Source organism: Myotis lucifugus, unplaced genomic scaffold (genome assembly GCF_000147115.1).
Source record: "Myotis lucifugus unplaced genomic scaffold, Myoluc2.0 scaffold_431, whole genome shotgun sequence".
NCBI lineage: Eukaryota > Metazoa > Chordata > Mammalia > Chiroptera > Vespertilionidae > Myotis > Myotis lucifugus.
Genome location: NW_005871479.1, coordinates 147,777 through 171,265, shown reverse-complemented (window position 1 = coordinate 171,265; position 23,489 = coordinate 147,777). Strand labels below are relative to the sequence as shown.

Sequence of the window (23,489 nt, the reverse complement as noted above, 5' to 3'; positions counted from 1 at the left end):
CTTCCTTTCTTTTTTGGTTAATCCTCATCTGAGGATTTTTTTTTTTTTTTTAGATTGATTTCTTAGAGAGAGTGGAAGGGAGAGGGAGAGACAGAGAGAGAAACATCAATGTGAGAGAGGCACATTGAATGGCTGCCTCCCGCACGCGACCCAACCAGGGCCGGAATTGAGCCTGCAACTGAGGTATGCGTCCTTGACCAGAATTGAACCTGGGGCCCTTCAGTCCTCGGGCCAATGCTCCAACCACTGAGCAAAACTGGCCAGGGCAAATTGCCCAGTCATTAAGTGCTACACAAGCCACAAAATGATTTTCATCATTTTGTTTGGAAAACGTTCTGCCGTAACATCAATAATGTTAAAAATGAAGCTGATCATATATCCCAGCTTTTCCAAAAATTGCACTCTACACTCAGAGCCAAGTTCAAGCAGCCACATTGGGTCTTCAAGCCTTTACTAAAACAGCCAATGCTTTTGTTAGCGTGTATGTCAGCTCTACATCAAAAAATGTCACCACAGAGAAGCCATATATGTGAAATTAAAAGCGAAGGCTAATTACCTGCTAACTAAAGCACTTCTCACTCCTTTAAATTGTTTTTCGTATTTCTTCCCTCACAATCACCACTTGAGATAAACAAGAGACTTTTCTCTTGCCCAGTTTTCCTTTCTCTAATCCCTACCCCTTGGTCCCTGGAAAAGAATGACCCCACCTTGACCATCTTCATTAGAGGGTTAGCCTGAAGGCATGGAAGTAAAAATTAAGGCCGCCCTGGAACCTCAACCTTAGGATAATTTAGCAAACAAAGCACAGAAGCCAGAGGAAGGGAGGGGGGAGGGAGAGAGGCCAGTCACCGAGCACCCTCACCTGGAAAGGGTAGTGCTTGATGGTCAGGTACTCGGCCAGGATGTCCAGCATCCGCACCATCTGGGAGAAGATGAGGACGCGGTTCCCCCTTTCTCGCAGTCTGGTCAACAGCTTATCCAACAGGATCAGCTTCCCGCTGCTCCTGATCAGGGACTGGAAATGGAGAAGACATCCCAACGTTCAAGACACGTCCATCTGCCCTCAGGCTCTACGAGTTCAAACGTTTAAAATCACAGTTCGGCTTCCTGAAGCCTTCTGCCACCTGGCTGACAAGCAATTCCTGAAATGCTCTTTATCTGTTATCGATAACAATACTTGCAGATTTTTTCCTAGCTTTTGTTGTTGTTGTTAATTCTCACCTGGGGATATTTTCCCATCGATTTTTAGAGAGTGTGGAAGGGAGGGGGAGAGGGAGAGAAACATCGCTGTGAGAGAGACACATCAACTGATTGCTTCCCACAAGCATCGCAACCAGGGTGGGGATGAAGCCCGCAACCAAGGTACGTGCTCTTGACCGGAATCGAACCTGGGACCCTTCAGGTTCGAGCGTCTGCGGACTGACGCTCTATCCACTGAGCCAAACCGGCTGCGGCTTAAAGCTTCTTACGATAGCACCTACAGAAACTAAACTGTCGCTGAGAAAGTCGTGACGAACAAGGCAAGCACGCACCAGAAGGATCTCCTGCCCGTTCTCCCTCTCGTTCTCCTCGGGGGGCTTAATCAGGTAGCAGTGGTTGCAGCATTTCTTCAGTTCCATCACAATGTTCAGGAAGCCAGACGTGCTGCCCCTTGTGCCTTTGGCGAGAGCCTTGTAATTCCTGGTCAGGATCCACCTGCAAATTATAGACGATGATGTTAACTAAAGAGCTGGGATCTTCGATGAAATACTGACATTGAATCTAATGAACCCTCTACACTCGTCTGTGAATGCACAGGAAACAAAGCGTCTGGAGCAAAATATTAAATGATGCCATAGAGCTGGGATCAGCAAAAATCCAGGCCGTGAGGAAAAGCTATGCAACAGACTCAGCTTCTTCACTCAAAGAATTTACAAGGACGGAGGGGGGGGGGGATGGATTAAAATAAACTTAAGGGACATGCCAAGCAGTCACCATGTATGGAGCTTACTTAGATCCCAATGCAAAATAGCAAAGTGTGAGAGTGAGAGTGTGTGCGCGTGCACACACACATTTTTATTACAACCAAGAAACTGTAAACACTCATTAGACATTATAAAAATATTAAGGAATTATTAATTTGTTAGGCATAACAGTATTGATGTTATGCTTAACTCTTTTTTTAATTGAGGTATAACTGACATATAACATTATATTAGTTTCAAGTGTATCCATTATGATTCAGTATTGTGTATATTGTGAAATAATCACAATACGTCTAGTTAACATCCATCACCACATAGTTACCATTTTTCCCCTTTTAAAATACTCTCTTAGTAACTATAGTCACCATGCTGTATACCACATCCCCATGACTTACTTATTCTATAACTGAAAGTCTGTACCTTTTGAACCCTTTGTCCACCCCACACACGTGTTCTCTGTACCTATGAGCTTTGAGGTGATTTTTTCAAATTTATTTTGGGGTTTTATTTTTGCTTTTAGACATATAGAAACACAAATGTTATGTACCTGGGATATGCTTCCAATGATACACAGGTGAGAATGGGGATACAAAAGAAGATCTGGCTGAACTAGACTGGCCATGAGTCGGTAACTATTGAAGTTCAATTCCCGGTCAGGGCACATGCCGGGGTTGTGGGCTCGATCCCCATTGTGGGGCGTGCAGGAGGCAGCCGATCCATGATCCTCATCATTAATGTTTCTACCTGTCCCTCTCCCTTCCTCTCTGAAATCAATAAAAATGTCCTTTTAAAAAAAGCAAGGATAATAAAAGTTCCTCTGACCATAAACAAACTGCTACTTAAATCTGTGCTGGGGCCTGAGAGACACAGTGGTTTTGTCTACTGCCCGTCTCCTGGCTTCAGGGCACTGTCTTACTCCCACTCCGGCCGCCCCCCACCAGCGGGAACGCACTTGTAATACTGTTTCTGAAGGGCCGACATCTCCACCCTGAGGATCTGCTCCACTTTGGCGGGCAGGGACTTCTCCACGTCCTTCTTGACCCTCCGCAGGAGGAACGGCTCCAGCACCTTGTGGAGGCTCTGGTAGCCGTTCTCCCGCCCTTTCCCGTGGTCCTCCTCGAAATCTTCCCAGAACTCAAACCTGGGGGCGAAACAGTCCAGTGTTACTTGGTTACACACAAAGAAAAAAGCGTTTTTGCAACAAAAATTTCTTTTAAGATAAAATGGGGGGGGGGGATCTTCCCTATAAGGACAGATAAACTTTATTGGTATTAGCTCTTGAGTATAAGAGAGAGGAAAACCAATGGATCACTTCATCAGTCTATACTGCATAAAGGTTTCCAACTCTGAGACGGCTTCCAGAGTTCTCAAAATTTTAGTGTATCATGCAATTAGTACATACACAAACATAGTTATTGTGCAAAATATGCAGAAAACGTAATCTTAATTCTTTTAATAAACTGCAATTTCTTGGGAAAATAAAGCTCATAGGTAAAATAATAATTAATGGCAGTGTTAGAGCTGTCACTGCTCAAGGGTAAAAGTTATATCATTTCCATCAATAATCTTCACTGTCCCTACGTTAAAAAGTTAATGATTGTAACAACAATAAACAAGACTACAGCCCTCTGACAACAATCCGAATGATATAAATTTAATATTAGGGAAACTTGGGCACATAAAGTTCATTAAGGAATTTAAGCACTTGTCACCCAAAATTGTTCTGCTTGGATCGAGACAAATGAACCCAAGGAATGAAAGGTTGGCTTAACATCTAAAACGTAACTAACAAAATATACCACATACTGACAGAATAAAGAACAAAAACCACACGATCATCTCAATATACACAGAAAAATAGCATGTGACAAAGTCCGACACTCATCCACTGTAAGAACTCCCGAAAACTAGAACGAGAAGAAAACTTCCTCAGCCTGATCCAGGGGAGCTACAAAAATTCTGTAGCTCACTTTCTACTCCTACCAATTCTACTCCCCATGGAGGCTCTAGCTAGTGCAACAAAGGCAAGAATTAAAAGACAGCCATGTGGCCTTAACCGGTTTGGCTCAGTGGATAGAGCGTCGGCCTGCGGACTGAAAGGTCCCAGGTTCGATTCCGGTCAAGGGCATGTACTTGGGTTGCGGGCACATCCCCAGTAGGAGATGTGCAGGAGGCAGCTGGTCGATGTTTCTCTCTCATCAATGTTTCTAACTCTCTATCCCTCTCCCTTCCTCTCTGTAAAAAATCAATAAAATATATTAAAAAAAAAAAAAGACAGCCATGCACACTGAGGAAAGGAGGTATAACTAGCTACCTTTACTTGAAGAAGATGAGACCTTGTACCTAGAGTGCAGAGAAGTCAGCAACAACAAAACAGTGGGAATAATCTTTACAAGTTCACAGGATACAAGATCGCTCTATAAAACTCAACTCTCTGGTACACTTTAAAAATTAGATTAAAAGCCGAAACCGGTTTGGCTCAGTGGATAGAGCGTCGGCCTGCGGACTGAAAGGTCCCAGGTTCGATTCCGGTCAAGGGCATGTACCTTGGTTGCGGGCACATCCCCAGTAGGGGGTGTGTAGGAGGCAGCTGATCGATGTTTCTAACTCTTTATCTCTTTCCCTTCCTCTCTGTAAAAAATCAATAAAATATTTTAAAAAAATAAAATAAAATGCTTAATGTTTTAAAAAAAATTAGATTAAAAAACACAATTCCACTCAAAATTAAAAGATGAGGACTAAAGTAGCAAAAGTATAAAGACTTATAACACTGAAACTACTAAACACTGCAGAGAAAAATTACAGGTCTAAAGGAATGGAAGAAACTTGCCATGACTATGGCTTAGGAGGCTCAATATTGTTTAGATGATAATTCTCCCTAAATTGATAAATAAATTCAACACAATGCCTGTCAATATTTCAGCTTTTCTTTTTCTTTTCAGAAATAAGCTGATCCTACAACATATACAGAAGTATAAACAATCTAGAATAGCCAAAATAATTCTGGAAAAGAAAGAAGTTGGAACTTACAATCTTCCCCATTTTACCAAGTGGTATACAGCTAGTAATGAATGCAGAGTGTATCGGCATAAGGACAGAAATATGTACCAATGGAACAGAACTGAGGATCCAGAAACAGACCATTATGTATTTATGGCCTCAACTAATTGGCAACAAATTTGTCACCCAAACAATTTGTCACCCAAACTTGGGACCAGGACAATTTAATGAAGAAAGGATAATCTTTTCAGCAAATGGCACCAGAACAATTTCCAAAAATCGCTCTGCAAAAATAAATGAACTTGGGCCCTCGCACTTAACACTTAAAACAAAAAGTCACTCAAAATGAAACAGGCCTAAATGTAAGAACTTCTAGAAGAAATAAAAAAAGCAAGTCTTTGTAACCGTGGGTTAGGCAAATGTCTCATTTTATGACAATCCATTTAAAAATGATAAATTACACTTCATCAAATTTAAAAACGCTTGCTCTTCAAAAGACAGCATTAAGAAAATGAAAAGACAAGCCATAGTAAGACAATGCATAAAAAGAGAATAGCTCCTGATAAATTAGGACAAAGGTGAATCTCAAAACTATTATGCTAAGTGAAAGGAGCCCAAATAGAAGGGCCGTATTTAGCTCCCATCCATATGGAATTTCTAGAAAAGGTAAATCACTAGAGGTGAAAGCTGATTAGTGAAGCAGAGAGTTTGTATGAACAAGCAAGAGGAAACTTTTCTGGATGAAAAAAAATATTCTAAAACTAGATTATCCTGATAGTTGCACAACTCTACAAATTCACTAAAAAATAATTAATCGCATATTTACAATGGAACACTTTATGGATGTACATTGTATCTCAAGAAGTTTTCAGAGCTATAACAACAAATGGGGGAAGGGACCATTTTCTATGTTGGACATTAGGCTATCCAAAAATGCCTTGATCAGTTTATGACATGAGAGAATGACAAATAAATAGGGAAAAAAGAGGTGCCGTATAGAAAACAAAACCAGGTAGGGATGCTAAGCATGTCTAACAGGCTACTACTCTAGGTCAGGTGGTCTGAGAAGACCTCTAAAAAGAAGTGGTCACATAAACCGAGGCAAGAATAGTATTGAAGAGGAGGAGGAAAAACATCCCAGACCCAAGGACTGACAATGGCATGGCATGAGGAAGCAATAAAAAGATGGCTGGAATGGCTGGAGGAGAGCGAGTGATGGAGAAAGTGGTGCGCGATGAGTTAGAGTAAAGTCAAGGTACTGAGAAGGGTCCTTCAAATCAGGCCGAGTTTAGCTTTCACTTTAAGTATCACCAACATCTCTGGATAAATTTAACTTTTATAAAATGCGCACACCATCTCTCCCATAAAAACCTTCTTTAAAAGAGACATCCCACAAATTTTTTAGTAAGTTAAAGACCTGAAGAAGGCTTAAAGGTGATGCTCCTGTTAGCAAAGCTTTGGACTTAAGGTATTTTTAATATTTGACAGGTTGTGGACCTTGTAGATGTCACTTCAATCTTATTGATTACCTGGTAACAACAGTGAGAAGTTCTAATGTTTCCTATCTACTAATTACTTCCCCAAAGCAAGTAACTGATTCACATGTTTGGTAAACCATGTGCTTTCTCCTCAACAGGCTGATTTCTGTGTCTTCGCTCATGTATGATGGAACATGTTAATACGTCTGCTCCTGCCTCAGTTAATGCTTTGCTTTCCCCAAAACATGCATGCCATCCATGTTCCCTAAGATCTGTCTACTCAAGAGAGTTAAGAAGCATTGGCATTTCAGACATCCTGGCGTGTTGGGAAATACACAGGAAGGAGCTTACTTCTCCGGCATAATAAAGTGCAGCAAGGACCAGAGCTCTTTGAGGGAGTTCTGAAGAGGGGTCCCCGTAATCAGGAGCCTATGGTTGGACTTGAAGTCAATCAGGGTTTTATACAATAAAGAGTCATCGTTCTTCAACCGATGGGCTTCATCCACTCCCAGGAAGGCCCAGTTAATACTGCCCAGCACAGTCTAAAGCAAAAACAAAACAGAACGAGCCACCAGGTCAGAAGGGAACCCACAAGGACTTGCAAGTGTTAATGATCTCTGTACAAAATACCGTCACGAAGGTAGACACCAGTGATGGCGAACCTATGACACGCGTGTCAGAGGTGACACGCGAACTCATTTTTTTGGTTGATTTTTCTTTGTTAAATGGCATTTAAATATGTAAAATAAATATCAAAAATATAAGTCTTTGTTTTACTATGGTTGCAAATATCAAAACACTTCTATATGTGACACGGCACCAGAGTTAAGTTAGGGTTTTTCAAAATACTGGCACACCGAGCTCCAAAGGTTCGCCATCACTGGTACACACGGAAACATTGATTCTTCAGACTTAAGGGATAGGAGGACTCTTCTGTTTATTCTGCTGGTTGCCAGATGGATGTCTATTCAAAAGATCACATTCTCCCTCTAAAACCCATAAGGGGATCTCTTAGGCCAGGTACTGCTGCATGCCCAGAAGCAAGAACCCAAAAATTGGCATGCTGGGCAAAAAAACATACAAAACGGGGGATTTTGCTGTCTCTCTTTCATTAAGGTTCTTCTCTCCCTGTTCTCCAGCCCAACCCTCAAGCATAGAAACATCAAGAGCCACCAAACTGAACGTATTTATTTACACTGTCACCAATGGGATCACCTGCCACATAAATTTCCTACTAAACTGTAGAAAGAAGGTCATTTAAAGAGCTTCCTTTTGCTGTCCCCCTCAGAGACCACCCGCATCACCTGTTCTGGAGAAATGCCTGTGCCATGAGGATGACACCCAGGCCCAGTTCCCCATAATTGCCTAGAATCACAGGGGAGCAACGGGCCTCAATACCCCTTTGTCCTGTTTAATTCCATTGGACTAGGCAACCTAAGGTCCCCTTCAGTTTGTTTGTTTTTGTTGTTTTTTAATAACCTTAATATTCAGTGTGGATTTACTGGTTCATTTGTTTGCTTTTTTAAAGAAATGGAGAGAAAAAGAACATGGCAAGTGGGAAGTACACACCCTGATGCTGAAGTCTGATAACATCTGGACAAGTTACACTACAAAATTTAGCCTTTTAGTTACCAATTACACACCTTATCTTTTAAGAGGATCTCGTATGTTGTTATAAGTGCATTGAATTTGAGCCTTTTGGTCTGAGAATGAATCCATTCATATTCCCGTATCTATAAAAGAAAAGGGTAATTCAGAAACAATTTCTACTTTTACCAGCCAGTCTTATGACAGATGCAACAGAAACATGCCCAATAAAAAAAACTTGTAGAATTTAATAAATACCTTATACATTCTAAAATGACCCAATCGATAGACGTATAAAGCAGTTAAGAGTTAGAATTAAAAGATCACTGAGCAGCCAAAACTTCACTGTCAGAATTCAAATAAATTGTCATTTCCCTTTGCCCCTGCAGCCCCAACACAACTGATCAAAAAAATGCATGTCATCAGCAATTTAACCCCCTAGAGGAGAATTTTCTTAAGGAAATATAATCTGATTATTTTCTTGGACAGGGCAATACTTTCATTAGCAAGTAAAACGAATTCCAACCATTAATGAGGTCAGAAATTTCATTAATCACAGAGCAGACAGATTTGGGCCCCAAGAAAAAGGAAAGGGAGGCTCACTGTGAAAATGTAATTTAACCTGAATGAAAATGAAAATAACGTCAATGTGAAGGAACACAGACGCTAACACGTTCACACTGAGGTGTGACTGGATGCCAGGCAGACAATGCCCATGACAAAGCTTCTGCAGTTGGTTGTCATGACAACGGGGCAAGGCGTACATGCAGGTGAGTACCACCACGTGGGAAGAAAGACAACAAAGCTAAAGGAGAACTGAAGACGTCCCAGGGGACACAATTTTTCAGAGTCCTCCTCGTCTTCACTAGGGACTGCAGTGCTTAAAGCCATTTCGCATAATCCCGGAAGTTGTTTTTTCTTTTGTGATGGTTAAAAAAAATAAATTCAGCCCTAACCGGTTTGGCTCAGTGAAGAGAGTCGGCCTGCGGACTCAAGGGTCCCAGGTTCGATTCCGGTCAAGGGCATGTACCTTGGCTGCGGGCACATCCCCAGTGGGGGGTGTGCAGGAGGCGGCTGATCGATGTTTCTAACTCTCTATCCCTCTCCCTTCCTCTCTGTAAAAGATCAATAAAATATGTATTTTTTTAAAAAAATAAAATAAATTCACAAAGCTAGAAACTACTGTATACTTTAGAAACTCGGAATGAGGGCAATGCAATCTGCCAGAGTTTCGGTTAGACAATGACAATAGGTGATAAAAATAAATTGGACTTAGCATGACAATATGTAACATCTCTCCAAGGGTTGTGGGTTCCTGATGGCTTGCTCTTATAGGAAGCAATCCCCCAGAAACAGTTACCATACAGGGGTGGAGGAGCAAAGGTATGGGGCCAGACACATCTGTCCCAACCCCCGATTCTAGTTGGCATGGGGCCCGGGGTTCACCTGAGTCACCACCTTCATCGGTTGGAAAGAACAGGGTCTACTGTGGAGACTACCATGAGGATTACAGGCTGTGTACACAGAGCACCCGGCACAGGGCCTGGTACCTGCCAGGTGCTTGTAAAAACAGTTATCACCAAGGAAAGATTTAAGTTTCTGATGCTTAAGTCTGAAAACAGGCAAAGCTCACTTCTGCTGACTTTGGCCCATTGTCCTTTCCCCTTATTCCTTTCTTAGAAGTCATGCGTTTTCAATGACTTTTTTTTTTAATTTTTAATTTTTTTTCAAGGTCAGTTGCAACCTCACCATGTTAAAAGATTGGGAAACACATTCTAAGAACTCTATCATGTTCAGTAAGAACTCTCTGCTCAAATAGCTAAAATAATATTGACATTCTACAAGGTATTAACTCCCTTTAACCCTTCATAAATAAGGTGGTCGTACAAGTCCAGAACACAGAGAGAAGAAAAATATAATTAATATTGCAATCCAACTAAGAGATTCCCCTTCATGTACGTTCCTTAAATACACGCGTGTTTTGCAGAATATCTGGTTTGCATTTTTGTGATACAATATATCCCCCAATATCAGGGGCACAGCACAGAATCATAACTTTACCAAAAACTATCATGGCTTTAGGTCAATTCCCCAAATACATTTATAATACAGATTCTACCCCAATTCTTTTGTTTACACACCGTATTTCTGCTCATCAGGTCACCTATGTAAACCACTACGTTAATCTCTGGTGCCCAGATTTCAAACTCCCTCTGCCATGAGGTGAGGGTGGATAAAGGGACGACTATAAGAAAAGGGCCATACAGCTGGTGTTGGTGGAACAGGTAGGAGAGGAATGATATGGTCTGGATGGTCTTTCCCAGGCCCATTTCATCAGCAAGGATTACACTGTTGCTTCTGCAGGAAGAAGACAAAAAAAAAAAATCATTAGTTCACAAAAAAATGAAGAGCAAGGATGCCAACGCCCCATGCCACCCAGCAAAACACTTCAGTGTAAATCTCAACTGTATTTCCTCTCACCTGCAATTAAGTTTCCTACATAAGAAAGTGGAAGCTTGCCCTAACCGGTTTGGCTCAGTGGATAGAGCGTCGGCCTGCAGACTGAAAGGTCCCAGGTTCGATTCTGTCAAGGGCATGTACCTTGGTTGCGGGCACATCCCCAGTAGGGGGTGTGCAGGAGGCAGCTCATTGATGTTTCTCTCTCATCGATGTTTCTAACTCTCTATCCCTCTTCCTTCCTCTCTGTAAAAAATCAATAAAATATATTTTTTTTAAAAAGAAAGAAAGAAAGTGGAAGCTACAAACAGAATAACATATGATTTAAGCATGATCAAGACTTGGATTAGGCCTAGCCGGTTTGGCTCAGTGGACAGAGCGCCGACCTGAGGACTGAAGGATCCTGGGTTCAATTCCCGGTCAAGGGCATGTAGCTCAGTTGCAGGCTCAATCCCTGGCCCTGGTCAGGGAGCGTGCAGGAGGCAACCAATCGATGTGTGTTCTCTCACACTGATGTTCTCTCTCTCTCTCTCTGTCTCTCCCCCTCTCTTCCACTCTCTCTAAAAATCAATGGGAAAATATCCTCAGGCGAGGATTTAGAAAAAAAAGGGCTTGGATTACTACAAGAGCCTAGTCAGACTATATTCTTGACCTTGCATTTGGCTTTGTACCTCTATCCCCTGTAACAGAGGAAGCTGGTGGACACAAGCACATGACCTTGGCTTCCAACACAGAAAGCGGGGCAGACTGGCTACCCCCACTGGAGAACCTGGAGCCTGAGAGTCATGTGCCTTTGCTCAAATCACCCACCCAGGCCACTGCACGCCACCAGGTTGTTCAGCGCTATACACACTACTCACCAGACCTGCATGCTGTTGTGCGTACAGCTTGATTTAAAGACACTAAGACACTACAGTCCTGACTGGTTTGGCTCAGTGGATAGAGTGTCAGCCTGTGGACTCAAGGGTTCCGGGTTCGATTCCAGTGAAGGGCATGTACCTTGGTTGTGGGCACATCCCCAGTGGGGGGTGTGCAGGAGGCAGCTGATCGATGTTTCTCTCTCATCGATGTTTCTAACTCTCTATCCCTTTCCCTTCCTCTCTGTAAAAAATCAATAAAATATATTTTAAAAAAATAAAAAAATAAAGACACTACAGTCTACAGCTGGGGTAAGCTATAGATTTTTCTTTTTTTTTTTTGGTATTGTGGTTTGTTTGTTTTTAAATATATTTCAATGATTTCAGAGAGGAAGGGAGAGATCGAAACATCAATGATGAGAGAGAATCATTGACAGGCTGCCTTCTGCCTGCCCCACACTGGGGATCGAGCCCACAACCTGGGCATGTGCCCTTGACCACAACTGAACTTGAGACCCTTCAGTCCACAGGCCGACGCTCTATCCACTGAGGCAAACTGGCTAGGGCCATTTCTGAATCTACTCTACACCTGAATCAGTACCTGGGAAAGGGCTCAGGAATCTGCATTGTAACCAACACTTCTGTCCATTCTGATGCAGGTGCATTCCTGGAACCACACTTTGAGAAACGCTGCTTTAGCAGATGGGATGGATTTCAACAGGATGTTTCTCTATCACATCAATGTTTCTCTCCCCCCGCCCCCTTCTACTCTCTCTCTAAAATCAATTTTAAAAATTAGCCCTAACCGGTTTGGCTCAGTAGATAGAGCGGCAGCCTGCGGACTCAAGGGTCCCAGGTTCGATTCCGGTCGAGGGCATGTACCTTGGTTGCGGGCACATCCCCAGTAGGGGGTGTGTAGGAGGCAGCTGATCAATGTTTCTCTCTCATCGATGTTTCTAATTCTCTATCCCTCTCCCTTCCTCTCTGTAAAAAAAAAAAAAAAAATTAAGTATATCTTCGGGTGAGGATTAATCAAAGATTAATTCTCTTCTTGATTCACCAAGAAGAGATTACAATTTTAATTTAGGGGGAAAGTACACAAAAGAACAAAGCAGAATATACTTGAGGAAGGGAGAAGGAGGCGGCCACACCTCTATAAACCTGGAATACACCTATGTGACATACGGTTCAGATACAGACTATTCCTGAGTTATTTCCCTCATACTCCTCATGTTTCCTACTGAAAGGAAACAGGTTTAATTTTCACCAAACTCCTTCCCCCGGAATATCTTCCATCCAGTATTGGTTGGCTGCGTGGATCTGAAAAGCTGGCTGTACTCTTGACTTCAGATTAACACGGTAGACTCCTCTCAATCACATAATTTTAAAATTTCTACACTGCACAGTACCAAGAAGTAATTCTCTGCCTCTAGCAATAAAGAAGCCAAACACAGTAAAGAGAAGTTCGGACATCTTTGTCTACCTACTTGCACCAGGAATGAGCCAGCCAGTTGAGCCCTTCGAGCTGGTAGTCCCGGAGCTCCAGGTTCTCCCCTCCTAAATATGCCGGCTGTTTCTTTAAGGCCACAAACCGTGGCCTCTGCTTCAGGGCCTGAAAAAGAAAAGGAGCCAAGCCCCGGGTCAGGAAAAACTTCCTTCCTGTTCCTATGCTAAAACGCTACTGGCCATGAGTTACGTGTTCAGCACCAAAGCGTACAAATCCAAACTTCACATCGGAATCAGCAACCCAGCGCCACTTCTTTCATTGTGGTCCGTATTCCCAGAATCACACAGCCTCCCGGGTGCCATAAACCTGAATGTTTAAAGACCATCCAGAGGTTCATCAACCTCTCAGAGACAGAGCCCATGTCTTACATATACTTTTATTACTAAAGAGCCAAGGACACCACTTCAGAATGAATTCCAGTGAGGGAAAAGATTGTATACAACCAATCTAGCCAATAGAAAAGCTGATATACTTAGTATCTAACTTAAAATTGAGAGATGTTCCCCTTTCCATCACTCCTCTTTAAAGTGTTCAAATTAGCCCTAACCGGTTTGGCTCAGTGGATAGAGCGTCGGCCTGCAGACTGAAGGGTCCCAGGTTCGATTCCGGTCAAGGGCATGTACCTTGATTGCGGGCGCATCCCCAGTAGGGGGTGTGCAGGAGGCAGCTGATCGATGTTTCTAACTCTCTATCCCTCTCCCTTCCTCTCTGTAAAAAAAAATCAATAAAATATATATCATAAACAAATAAATAAATAAAGTGTTCAAATTATTTCACCCTGGCCTGTGTGGCTCAGTTGGCTGAGTGTAGTTCCATGCACCAAAAGGTCAATGGTTCGATACCTGGTCAAGGACACATGCCCAGGTTGCAGGCTCGATGCCCAGTGGGGGGCGTGCAGGAGGCAGCCCATCAATGTTTCTCTCTCTCCCCCTCCCTCCCTTCTTTTCTCTCTACAATCAATAAAAAGTATTTCAAGTATTCTCTACAATATCTCTAATTAGATGTATCTCATTCTATAAATTATAAGATTCAGCAAGTCAGCAAAGCCTTCTTCAACTCATCCTCTCCTCTTATTTTCCTTTGGTGTGCAGGTTAATTCATCTTCTTTCATTTCCAAAATGGAAATGATCCTTTATTTTTGTAACAGTTTATCTTCCCAATAGCTCCGTGCCCAGTCCTTTGTATCGACACATCTTTCCCCTACAACACCGAAGCCGCCAGCACCGCACCTTGCACTCCCTCGTCGGGATGGTTTTGGAGTTGTTCCGGCTGTGGAAGCTGTCGATGCAGCCCTGGAATTTCTTTCCGATCAGGGCTTCGTCTTCCCAGCTGCACTCTGAGTAGGGCAGGCCCATCCATTTGCACAGATACTCGGGTTCATTCGAAGGTGCCGGCTTCCGACTGTGAGCTGTTTCACGTGGAAAAAGGTACAGGTAAGCCGCTGTCCCTTCCAGGAGGGGACTGACATTATAACCAAGGACACATCATGTGGCAGAACTGTGAACACTGCGAAACATCAACTGCTCAGAAATGCTGAACATTAACAAACAGGAGCAATTGCTTACCTGGAAAATCAGTTTGACCCAGTGTAGATTTGCTTGTCTTCATAGCTAAACAATGGATAGTAAGAGAGAGAAGTTATCACTATAATCAGCACTAGATAAATACATACATGCATGCATGTATACATGCATGCATACATACATACATACATACATAAAGTAAGTTTCCATGCTCTTACCTATCACTCTTTCTACTATCTGATACTGTTTGTTCAGCTCTGAGGCCAGCTCCTGTTGGCAGTTGAAGTATTCCACATCTTCGGGAGAAACCTTCCCCAGCCTAGACAGAAGACGGACAGAAAAAGTACCGCTCATTAAATCTGGGGGATCCATAGACATCTATCAAAGCAAAGTCCAAGGGAGGGAAAAACTCTGTCTTCACTTCCATCTGCCCCTTTAGTATCTAGTAACGAGGCCGGAGACTTTACAAAACACACACACTTTTAGAAAACACAACACCGTAGACGCCTCTCCGTGTGGCCGATTTACAAGAAACCTAAACATAACTGTGTTGTGACCAATTCATGTCATTTCATGGGATAAATTAATATATCTAAACAGACCAAGAGGATAAAACTGTCTTCCAGATTGAAAAGATGACATGCCTTTTTTAACATATAATGAATGGGCTACAGGAGTGATTCAATGTGACTTTTTTGAAAACGAGTTATTCTTAGCACTGAAGCTCATTAAAAGGACAACAGCGGCCACCTACAATTAGATCTCACCATACTTCTGAGAATTTTAAATTTTAAATATATAAGCCACTTGTATCTTAATGACACAGATTATTGTCTTTGACTCAAAGGAAAAATATGTGATTTAGTGAAGTAGCATATTTTGCACTGTAGTAAAACAGAAATTATAACTCATCTGGCCCAGCCGGTGTGGCTCAGCAGTTGAGTGTCGACCTATGAACCAGGAGGTTATAGGTTCGATTCCTGGTCAGGGCACATGCCCAGGTTGCGGGCTCGATCCCCTGTAAGGGGCGTGCAGGAGGCAGCAGATCAATGATTCTCTGTCATCATTGATGTTTCTATCTCTCTCTCCCTCTTCCTTCCTCTCTGAAATCAATAAAAATGTTTTCTTAAAAATTTAAAAAACAAACAAAGATAGGACTCATCTGTCCCTATTCCTAACACAAAGTAACCTGACCACATTACACGGACAGGTCTGATGTCCAGGGACATTGAACCTTCCTGTCCCTCGGGCTGCAAACGTATTTCTTTAACCCAGGATGGAAAATGTACCATTGCTTGATTTCATCCTCTTTCTTCTTGAAGTTCTCGAGTTTTTTCAGGCCCTTCACTTTCTGTTGCTGCAAGGACTCTTCGCTCTCCCACGTGCTGTGGATATAAGACCAACCCTTCCACTTGATGAGGTACTGGACTTCGCCTTCATCGCTCTCCGGTTCAAAGTCACCGCTTGGGTCTCCGTTAGCTTCAACCGCATACACTGTAGTAGACGCTCCAGTGGCTGCAAAAGGATTCAGTTTTAACACATTTTAGATAAAGTACATGCAACCAGACACTGAAAAGTTTCCCAAGTACACAATTGTCTAAAGAGTCTATTCTCAGATGAAGCACCAAAATCCTTTGACTTGAAAGAAGCAGAAATTTGTAAGCAATACAGGATAAATGAGATCAATAATTTCCAATGTTTTCAAAATGCAAACTCAATTTTTATACTTTAAAACATATCCCAAAACTTGCCAGTGAAATCAAAGAGATCCTTGTGTCCAAATACAGTAAAAATAAAATAACAACACCCTTTTATTCTGGTCCCTACTAACTCAGAAAAGAAATCCATCCATCCAGGAATATGATGGAAAAGGTAAGAAACTAAATGTATCTCCACCAGTTACCATCTACCCAAAGTTAACTGTTAACTCATAACTTCAAATGAGGTTGGATGAACAAAGAAGACAGAAAAAAATTCATTAGGTGTTACCTTGACATTTCCTTTATAGCAAGATTACTTTAAAGAAATTGAGTTCTATCTCAATTTAAATATAAAACAATCTTCATTATCATCCAAATATGCATTTTACCAGTTTCATATTTTTCACAAGGAGATTCAGGAACTAAAAAGCGTATTAGCTCAACGTCAATGAGCAAGAACCTCTGCTACATCACTGCTTTTTAAGACAGTAACACATCTTTATTAGCTTCATTTTAAAATCTCAAAAACACGTGGAATGCACCCCTCCATTCTCAGCTCTGACATAATGAAGATGGGGGTCAGAAAAAATTCCCTATTTCAGGACAGATATGGGCATGGGCTGACATGCATCATTTCAGAGTTGAAATATGTAAAATTTGGGTCTGACTGAGCAGATAAAAAAAAGGAATTTGCTTGCCAAAGGCACATACCTCCTTTCTTGCCTAGCCGTGAGTCTAAGACCTTTTCAATGGTTTCACTACTGTCCTGCTGGTCATCCACTCCTTCCCCAGTCATCTCAATGAGGTCATCTGAGTCGGTCTCGAAGTCATCATCTTCTTTATAGCTGCAGAGGCACAATGCGGAGTAAGTGAGAGACTCTAGCACACACCCAAACATCGTTCCTAAAAGGGGATGTTATGAAATGAAGGTCACATCACTAGCGACCTCGACAGGCCGTGAACTTGAGGCAGCTGTCTTGATAGGAAGGAAGGCTTGAAATGAGCTGCTGCTACTTATTCCATATTCCCGCTGGCCAACACCATTCTCTCTGCACCCACACAGACCAGATTTCCAAATGCCTCCACGGGACACAGGTCAGCATCTCTGCCCACCAGATGCATAATCGGGGGCTGAGAACCAAGGGCAAGCCACTCCAACGATCGCCCTCACACTAAGGAAAAGCTTCCGGGGCATGACCTACCTCACATTTTTGGCCGCTCTGCGACGAGTCTGCCTTTTGGGAGCTTCATCGTCTTCATCATCGTCATCAGACGACTCTTGCTTTTTTTTCTTTCCACGCTGAGCTTTCGGCTGCTTTTTAACACGAGGTTTGGGCACTGTTCTGGAATGAGAAGATAAAAAAAAAAAGCAGTTTTACTCTAGCATTTGGTATTTACTTCAAATCTGGATCATTCTTTTTCCCAGGGCAGGGGGACATACGTAGGCTTAACCAGGGGAATGTTGGAAATGTATGTTCCTGGGTCCCCTTTTCTCTGAGATTCTAATTCACTGGAAATCTGCATCTTCCACATGGGCGTGATGCTAATGCTAACAGTCCGCCAGCATTGACAGGAGACACAGCGGGTTCTGAGGCAAAGGTCCGCCACTGACCCTCAGGATCACCTGATATAAAAATACACACAAGCGCGTTGCTGGTGGCATCTCTTTGGTGGGCAATTTGGAAATATCTCCCAAACTGACTAATATAACAATTTTACTTCTGGGAATTGATCTTACAGATAGACACCGGTCCAGGCATATTAAGGTATTCACCGGAGTATTATTTGCAATTACAAAAGATTAGAAACACTCTAAGTGTCCATCAACTGGGAACTAGTTCAATAAATAAGATACTATGGAGCCATTAAGAAAAGGGGGGAGGGGGTTCCATGTACTGATACAGAAAGATTGCCAAGATCATGAAAAAAAATATATAAAAGAAGCATGGAATGTATTATCTGTATAAATGGAAAAAGAGTAAGAAGTAACTACACATTTATTTTTCTTATAGGTGCACAGAATGTACTGGAAGGTCACCTGGGAGACTGACCCGCACAGACCAATGGAACAGACCGAGGATATGCCCTGTGCCGACTCCCACCCATGGCCAGGACTGAGCGCCATAACCCGGGAGCTCACACAAGGAAACCCCCAAAATACCGCTCTATCGGTGGTAAAAAGGTGAAAGGAGAAAATGGAGGATGAAAACTCGTTATCACATCTATCTCCTTCTCTCTGGCCTGCCATAACCAATGCTACACAGAGGATTCAAGACCCAGGATTCAATAAATGATGGATAAAATCTTGCAGATGGAACTGGAGTGCCATCCCAACACTGCGCTTAACTCGGATGAAAGGGGACACATCTCAGTTGATGAATTCTGCTGAGGGGGTGGGGGGGGGGGGGGACGACAAGTGCCGTGTCCTGAACCAGGGGTAGGCAAACATTCTGCTGTAAACAGCCAGAGGGTGTGAAGATTTGGGGTTTTCCCAGACAAGAGACAAAACTGAGGCCACCTCATAGGTACTTACATAGCGAGAGAAAATAAATTTTCAGGTATTTTTGAGTGACAAAATTGACAATAAAGTAATCATCATCGAGTATATTTTTTGTGATACATATTGACTAAGGAGAAGAACAGCACTATTTTTTAAGGGATAACATGTCACTGAATTGAAATTCACACTTAGTGTTCCCTATTTGTCAAACTACCAATGTTCATCTATAAAGCTATACTGAGCCGGCGGGCCGTACAAAATGAGGTGGGGAGTGGGATCTGGCCCCAAAGCAATCGCCTGCCAACCCCAACCTACACCACATCGCAAGGTCGTCAGGTTTCCCGGGGCCCCTCTGCCTCCCGCCTTCCTTCACCCACGCCAGTATCCTATGATGCCATCCATCTGATCAAGAAGGACCACTTTCCCGCCACTCGGCCTACTTCCTTCTCCGACAATTAGATTCTCTGTTTAATGTTACATAGATTATATGAACAAGGTAATAAACAGTGAAGAATGCTTTTGACCAGTCAGTTTTAGAAACTTAAGAATTAGTTCCCTCAAAAAGGAGGTTTTTAAACTTTTTTAAAAATATGTTTTTAGCCCTAGCCAGTTTGGCTCAGTGGATAATGCATCGGCCTGCGGACTAAAGGGTCCCGGGTTCAATTCCGGTCAAGGGCACATGCCTCGGTTGCAGGCTCCTCCCTGGTTCCGGCCCTGGTCGGGGTGTGTGCAGGAGGCAACCAATCGATGTTTTTCTCTCACATCGATCTTTCTCTCTGTCTTTCCCTCTCTCTTCTACTCTCTCGAAAATCAACGAAAAAATATCCTCGGGTGAGGATTTAAAATAAATAAATAAGAATACAGTGGCTGTACCATTTAAAAAAATTGAAAAGTGGTACATTATTATAAAATATGTTGTTATTGATTTTAGAGAGAAAGGAAGAGAGAAGAGGAGAGCGATAAAAACATCAATGGTAAGAAAGAATTACTGATGGGCTGCCTCCTGCATGCCCCCTACTGGGGATCGAGCCCAAAACCCAGGCACGTGCCTTGACTGCGAAGGGAACTGTGACCTCGCGGTCGATGCTCAACCAATGAGTCAGTCCATCTGGGCCAGTGGTTGGCAAACTGCGGCTCAGCAAACCGCGGCTCGCGAGCCACTTGCGGCTCTTTGGCCCCTTGAGTGTGGCTCTTCCACAAAATACCGGCTCTTCCACAAAATACCGACTTCTGCGCATGGGCCACATATTTTGTGGAAGAGCCACACTCAAGGGGCCAAAGAGCCGCATGTGACTCACGAGCCACGGTTTGCCGACCACATGTGGCTGGCGAGCCGCGGTTTGCCGACCACGGGCCTGGGCCACAGGGAGCTTTTTAAAGAGAAGACACGTTCTTCCCACATCACTAATCCACCATGGAGTAGGAAACAGTAAGTCACTCTGAGCTACAGATCATGTAAACGCCCCGCCATGCTGTCACTGGCTAACGATGCAGGCTGGCAAGAAGTGAACCACAGACACTGGAATCCCAGAGGCACCGCACACTGTGTCCCATCTCTCCCTAGCACCGCGCCCTCTCGATCTAACACAGACAACGCTCCCCCAGAGGCGGAGATGTCCGAGCAAACACTGCACCTTCTGGGGAAAGGCCTCCGGGCTCTCACTGTGTTTTGCTCTGGTTCACTCTCTGCATCGCTGCCTGGCTCCTGTTCATCTTCTGAGGGCGCCCGCTTCCACTTTTCTCTGTGATCAAAAGCAAAGCACAATGATTTTTCTCTCAAAGATGCTTCCGGATCGTTTAGCTTGAAGGTTCCGACAACACCAATTCTGACCTAATTACCCAAAAGGCAGACCATGTGTATCTTAGCTCTTGCGCTCAAGAGGTTTCTTCTAGCTCCATTTACATTTTGGCTGTGCAATATCGACTCCTGGTTTTATCTCTTGTGACAAAATAAATGAAAATGGAAACTAAGCTAAGGCTGTATTTTTAAAACCATTGGTTCTGGATAAAAAATGCTGTTAAATCTCTCATATTCTATTTTGATTTGACTATTAACACCAGCCAGAGTGAAGCCATAATGTATACTCTATCGGTATTTCTCAAACGTCAGCATCGTCAGCGTCACTGAAAGGGCTTGTTAATTCAGATTTCTGGGCCGCAGCCAGTTTTTGATTCAGGTCTAATATGAGGCCTAAGATTATAGTTTTAACAAATTCATGCCAATGCTGCTGCTACAGTTAAGGGATTTCTCTGAGAACTCATACTGGATATTTTCACATCGTCAGAATACACTTGAGGAAACAGTCCCTAAAATTATGTTTCAAGGATAAACCTACCACCTACTAAATTGTCTGTTCAGCCAAAGACGTAATTATCAGACATGGGAGGTGTTCCTTTGCTCCTTGAGACTTTAGAAGGCCGGGAAGAGCCACACCCCAATACGTATCCTCCTCCCCGTTTCTGAAGTTGACTTGGAGACCAAACAAGATACCAACCACAGGGACTTAGCTCATTTCTCACCTGCAGGGAAGAAGGAACACCCTGAGCATGAAATGTCTGGGGGGAGCCAGAGGGGGGGAAGAAAATTTATAAGCAAGTACAGTGGGGCCTTGACTTACGAGTTTAATTCGTTCCGAGACCGAGCGCGTTAAGGAGCTCATTAACTCAAATTACTCTATCAACTCAATGCAAAAAATCGGCCGAGAGACAGCTGGTATCTCAAAAAACTCGTTAGTGGGGACACTCGTAAGTCAAGGCCCCACTGTACAAACACGTGCTCTACAATTACCACTGTGCCTCCTGGTCTCTGAATAGGAAATGAGGTTTTGCTGAGGACAAGGGTGGCAGAACTGCACAGTCAAATCGATATTCTCAGGGGAGGACAGGTCACAGTCATAGAGAAGCTTGCTGTGAGGAGGTGCCTGATCCGCGGATTCCTGACAACCTTCCTAAAAGGTGCCAGGGCGCCCTGGCTGGATTGGCTCAGTGGATAGAGCGTCGGCCTGCGGACTGAAGGGTCCCGGGTTCAATTCCGGTCAAGGGCACATGCCTGGGTTGTGGGCTCCATCCCCAGTGTGGGGCGATCAGGAGGCAGCCGATCCATGATTCTCTCTCATCATTGATGCTTCTCTCTCTCTCCCTCTCTCTTCTTCTCTGAAATCAGTAAAATTTAAAAAAAAAAAAACCAAAAAGGTGGCAGAGCCACCCTATACCTGAGTGTGTGTAAACTTTAGGGGAAAAAAATGTTTTTTCAAGCCTTCAGGACAAGGCAGTGGAGCCTTCTATGTCCATGACTCAGGTTCTAGTGACACTGTTTTGCATCTATTTCCCTAACAGCTGAGTCCCTGTGGGCAGGGCCATCGATGCTCATCTTTGTACCCGAGCTCAGCGAAAATGCAGGCAAACAGAGACACTGCTTTGTTAAGTAAAGCGATAGTCGATGAAAGAATGAGCCACATCAGTGTAGGGGTCAGGCAGGTAGGGGGCTTTTGGAAGCACTCGAGCTAAGACACCAAGGCCTGTTCGCGCTGCTTAACCCTTCATCTCTCTTTAAATCCGAGACCTCCTTATGCCTATATTCTGGGCGCCTATCTTATTCTCTTCCCCCGGAGACTAGAAAATCTGACTGCTAAAGCCTCGCGGGAATAGAAGTGATGGCAGCAAGGGAGACAGGAAGATGTCTCCAGCGACTGGGAGACTGGCACGTGAGGCTGCAGCCCCCCAGGGCCAAGTCCAGAACAGCTGGCGCTCCCAAGGGGCTCACTGTCAAAGGGCAGAGAAGTGGCTTTGCAGGAAACACGATGAAAGAACAAGAACAACGAAGACCTAAGGGACAGCAGATCAGATGAGAAAAATCCTCAGTCACGTGTGCGTTGTAATTTCCACGCCCCAGCAGGTACTGAGAAGCTAAATGAGGGTCTACCTATGCACTTCAGGAGACTAAAATGGCAGTGCTGAGGCGAGTTTTCCAGCTAAAGGGCAGATCTGTAGGGTATAGACAACCAGGAGGACTTAGAATCTGCCAATCTACAAGAACGTACAAAAACTTAGCACGTGGGCCTGACAGGTTTGGCTCAGTGGATAGAGCGTTGGCCTGCGGACTGAAGGGTCCCGGGTTCGATTCCGGTCAAGGGCATGTACCTTGGTTGCGGGCACATCCCCAGTAGGGGGTGTGGAGGAGGCAGCTGATCGATGTTTCTCTCTCATCAATGTTTCTCTCTATCCCTCTCCCTTCCTCTCTGTAAAAAAATCAATAAAATATATTTTTTTAAAAAATTAGCACGTCAACTGGTCCACAGGCCTCCTCCTAGAGACGGAAACTGAAGCCCCGTGAAAACAAGTGGTTTGGCTCCATCACAGCCCCAGCCCTGGGACTCTCAACCATAACCCTGAAAACCAAAAAAAATCAGGAAAAAGTCCTGCCAGGCTTACACATTCTGGGAAGATCTGAATAATCGGAGGCCTGACTGATTCTGTGTGGAAGTGTATCCGACACTGAATAATGGATTAAATTTTCAAGAACAGGGAGAAAAATGTTAAGTTAGGATCAGCGATATGAAGTCACTTGGAATGTGCGGTGAAGAGTGGTCAGTTAGTTACAAGGAGATGACTTCTCAACCCTGTAGATGGGCTGTGCGGAGACATTATACTCCGGAGCTTTTAAGCTTTTAAATGCTAATTCCCACCATGACTCTGGGGAGCCAGTCCCTTGTAAGGCCTTATTCTTCAAAAATGTCAATGTCATAAAGCAATGAAAGCCTGTGAAATGCTCTAGATCCGTGGTTGGCAAACTGCGGCTCGCGAGCCACATGCGGCTCTTTGGCCCCTTGAGTGTGGCTCTTCCACAAAATACCAGGTGCGGGCGTGCACGTACAGTGTGACTGAAACTTCATGGCCCATGCTCAGAAGTCGGTATT

General features: G+C 43.6%; 1 protein-coding gene across 2 annotated transcripts in view; it reads right to left on the bottom strand.

The window, feature by feature from the left end:
* Positions 1-23,489, bottom strand: part of CHD2 (chromodomain helicase DNA binding protein 2) — a 72,591-nt gene that overhangs the window by 38,800 nt on the left and 10,302 nt on the right. The window contains exons 4-17 of one of the 2 annotated variants that reach the window (XM_006102820.3): positions 20,208-20,315; positions 17,276-17,416; positions 16,785-16,918; positions 15,663-15,888; positions 14,592-14,692; positions 14,416-14,460; positions 14,080-14,258; positions 12,831-12,955; positions 10,171-10,387; positions 8,086-8,175; positions 6,794-6,984; positions 2,917-3,105; positions 1,533-1,695; positions 863-1,015 (exon numbers count right to left, since the gene is read on the bottom strand). In XM_006102820.3, coding sequence (XP_006102882.1) covers positions 863-1,015; positions 1,533-1,695; positions 2,917-3,105; positions 6,794-6,984; positions 8,086-8,175; positions 10,171-10,387; positions 12,831-12,955; positions 14,080-14,258; positions 14,416-14,460; positions 14,592-14,692; positions 15,663-15,888; positions 16,785-16,918; positions 17,276-17,416; positions 20,208-20,315 — 2,062 coding nt within the window. The remainder of the gene's footprint in view (positions 1-862; positions 1,016-1,532; positions 1,696-2,916; positions 3,106-6,793; positions 6,985-8,085; positions 8,176-10,170; positions 10,388-12,830; positions 12,956-14,079; positions 14,259-14,415; positions 14,461-14,591; positions 14,693-15,662; positions 15,889-16,784; positions 16,919-17,275; positions 17,417-20,207; positions 20,316-23,489) is intronic. The other variant, XM_014468136.2, reaches the window with a different exon arrangement.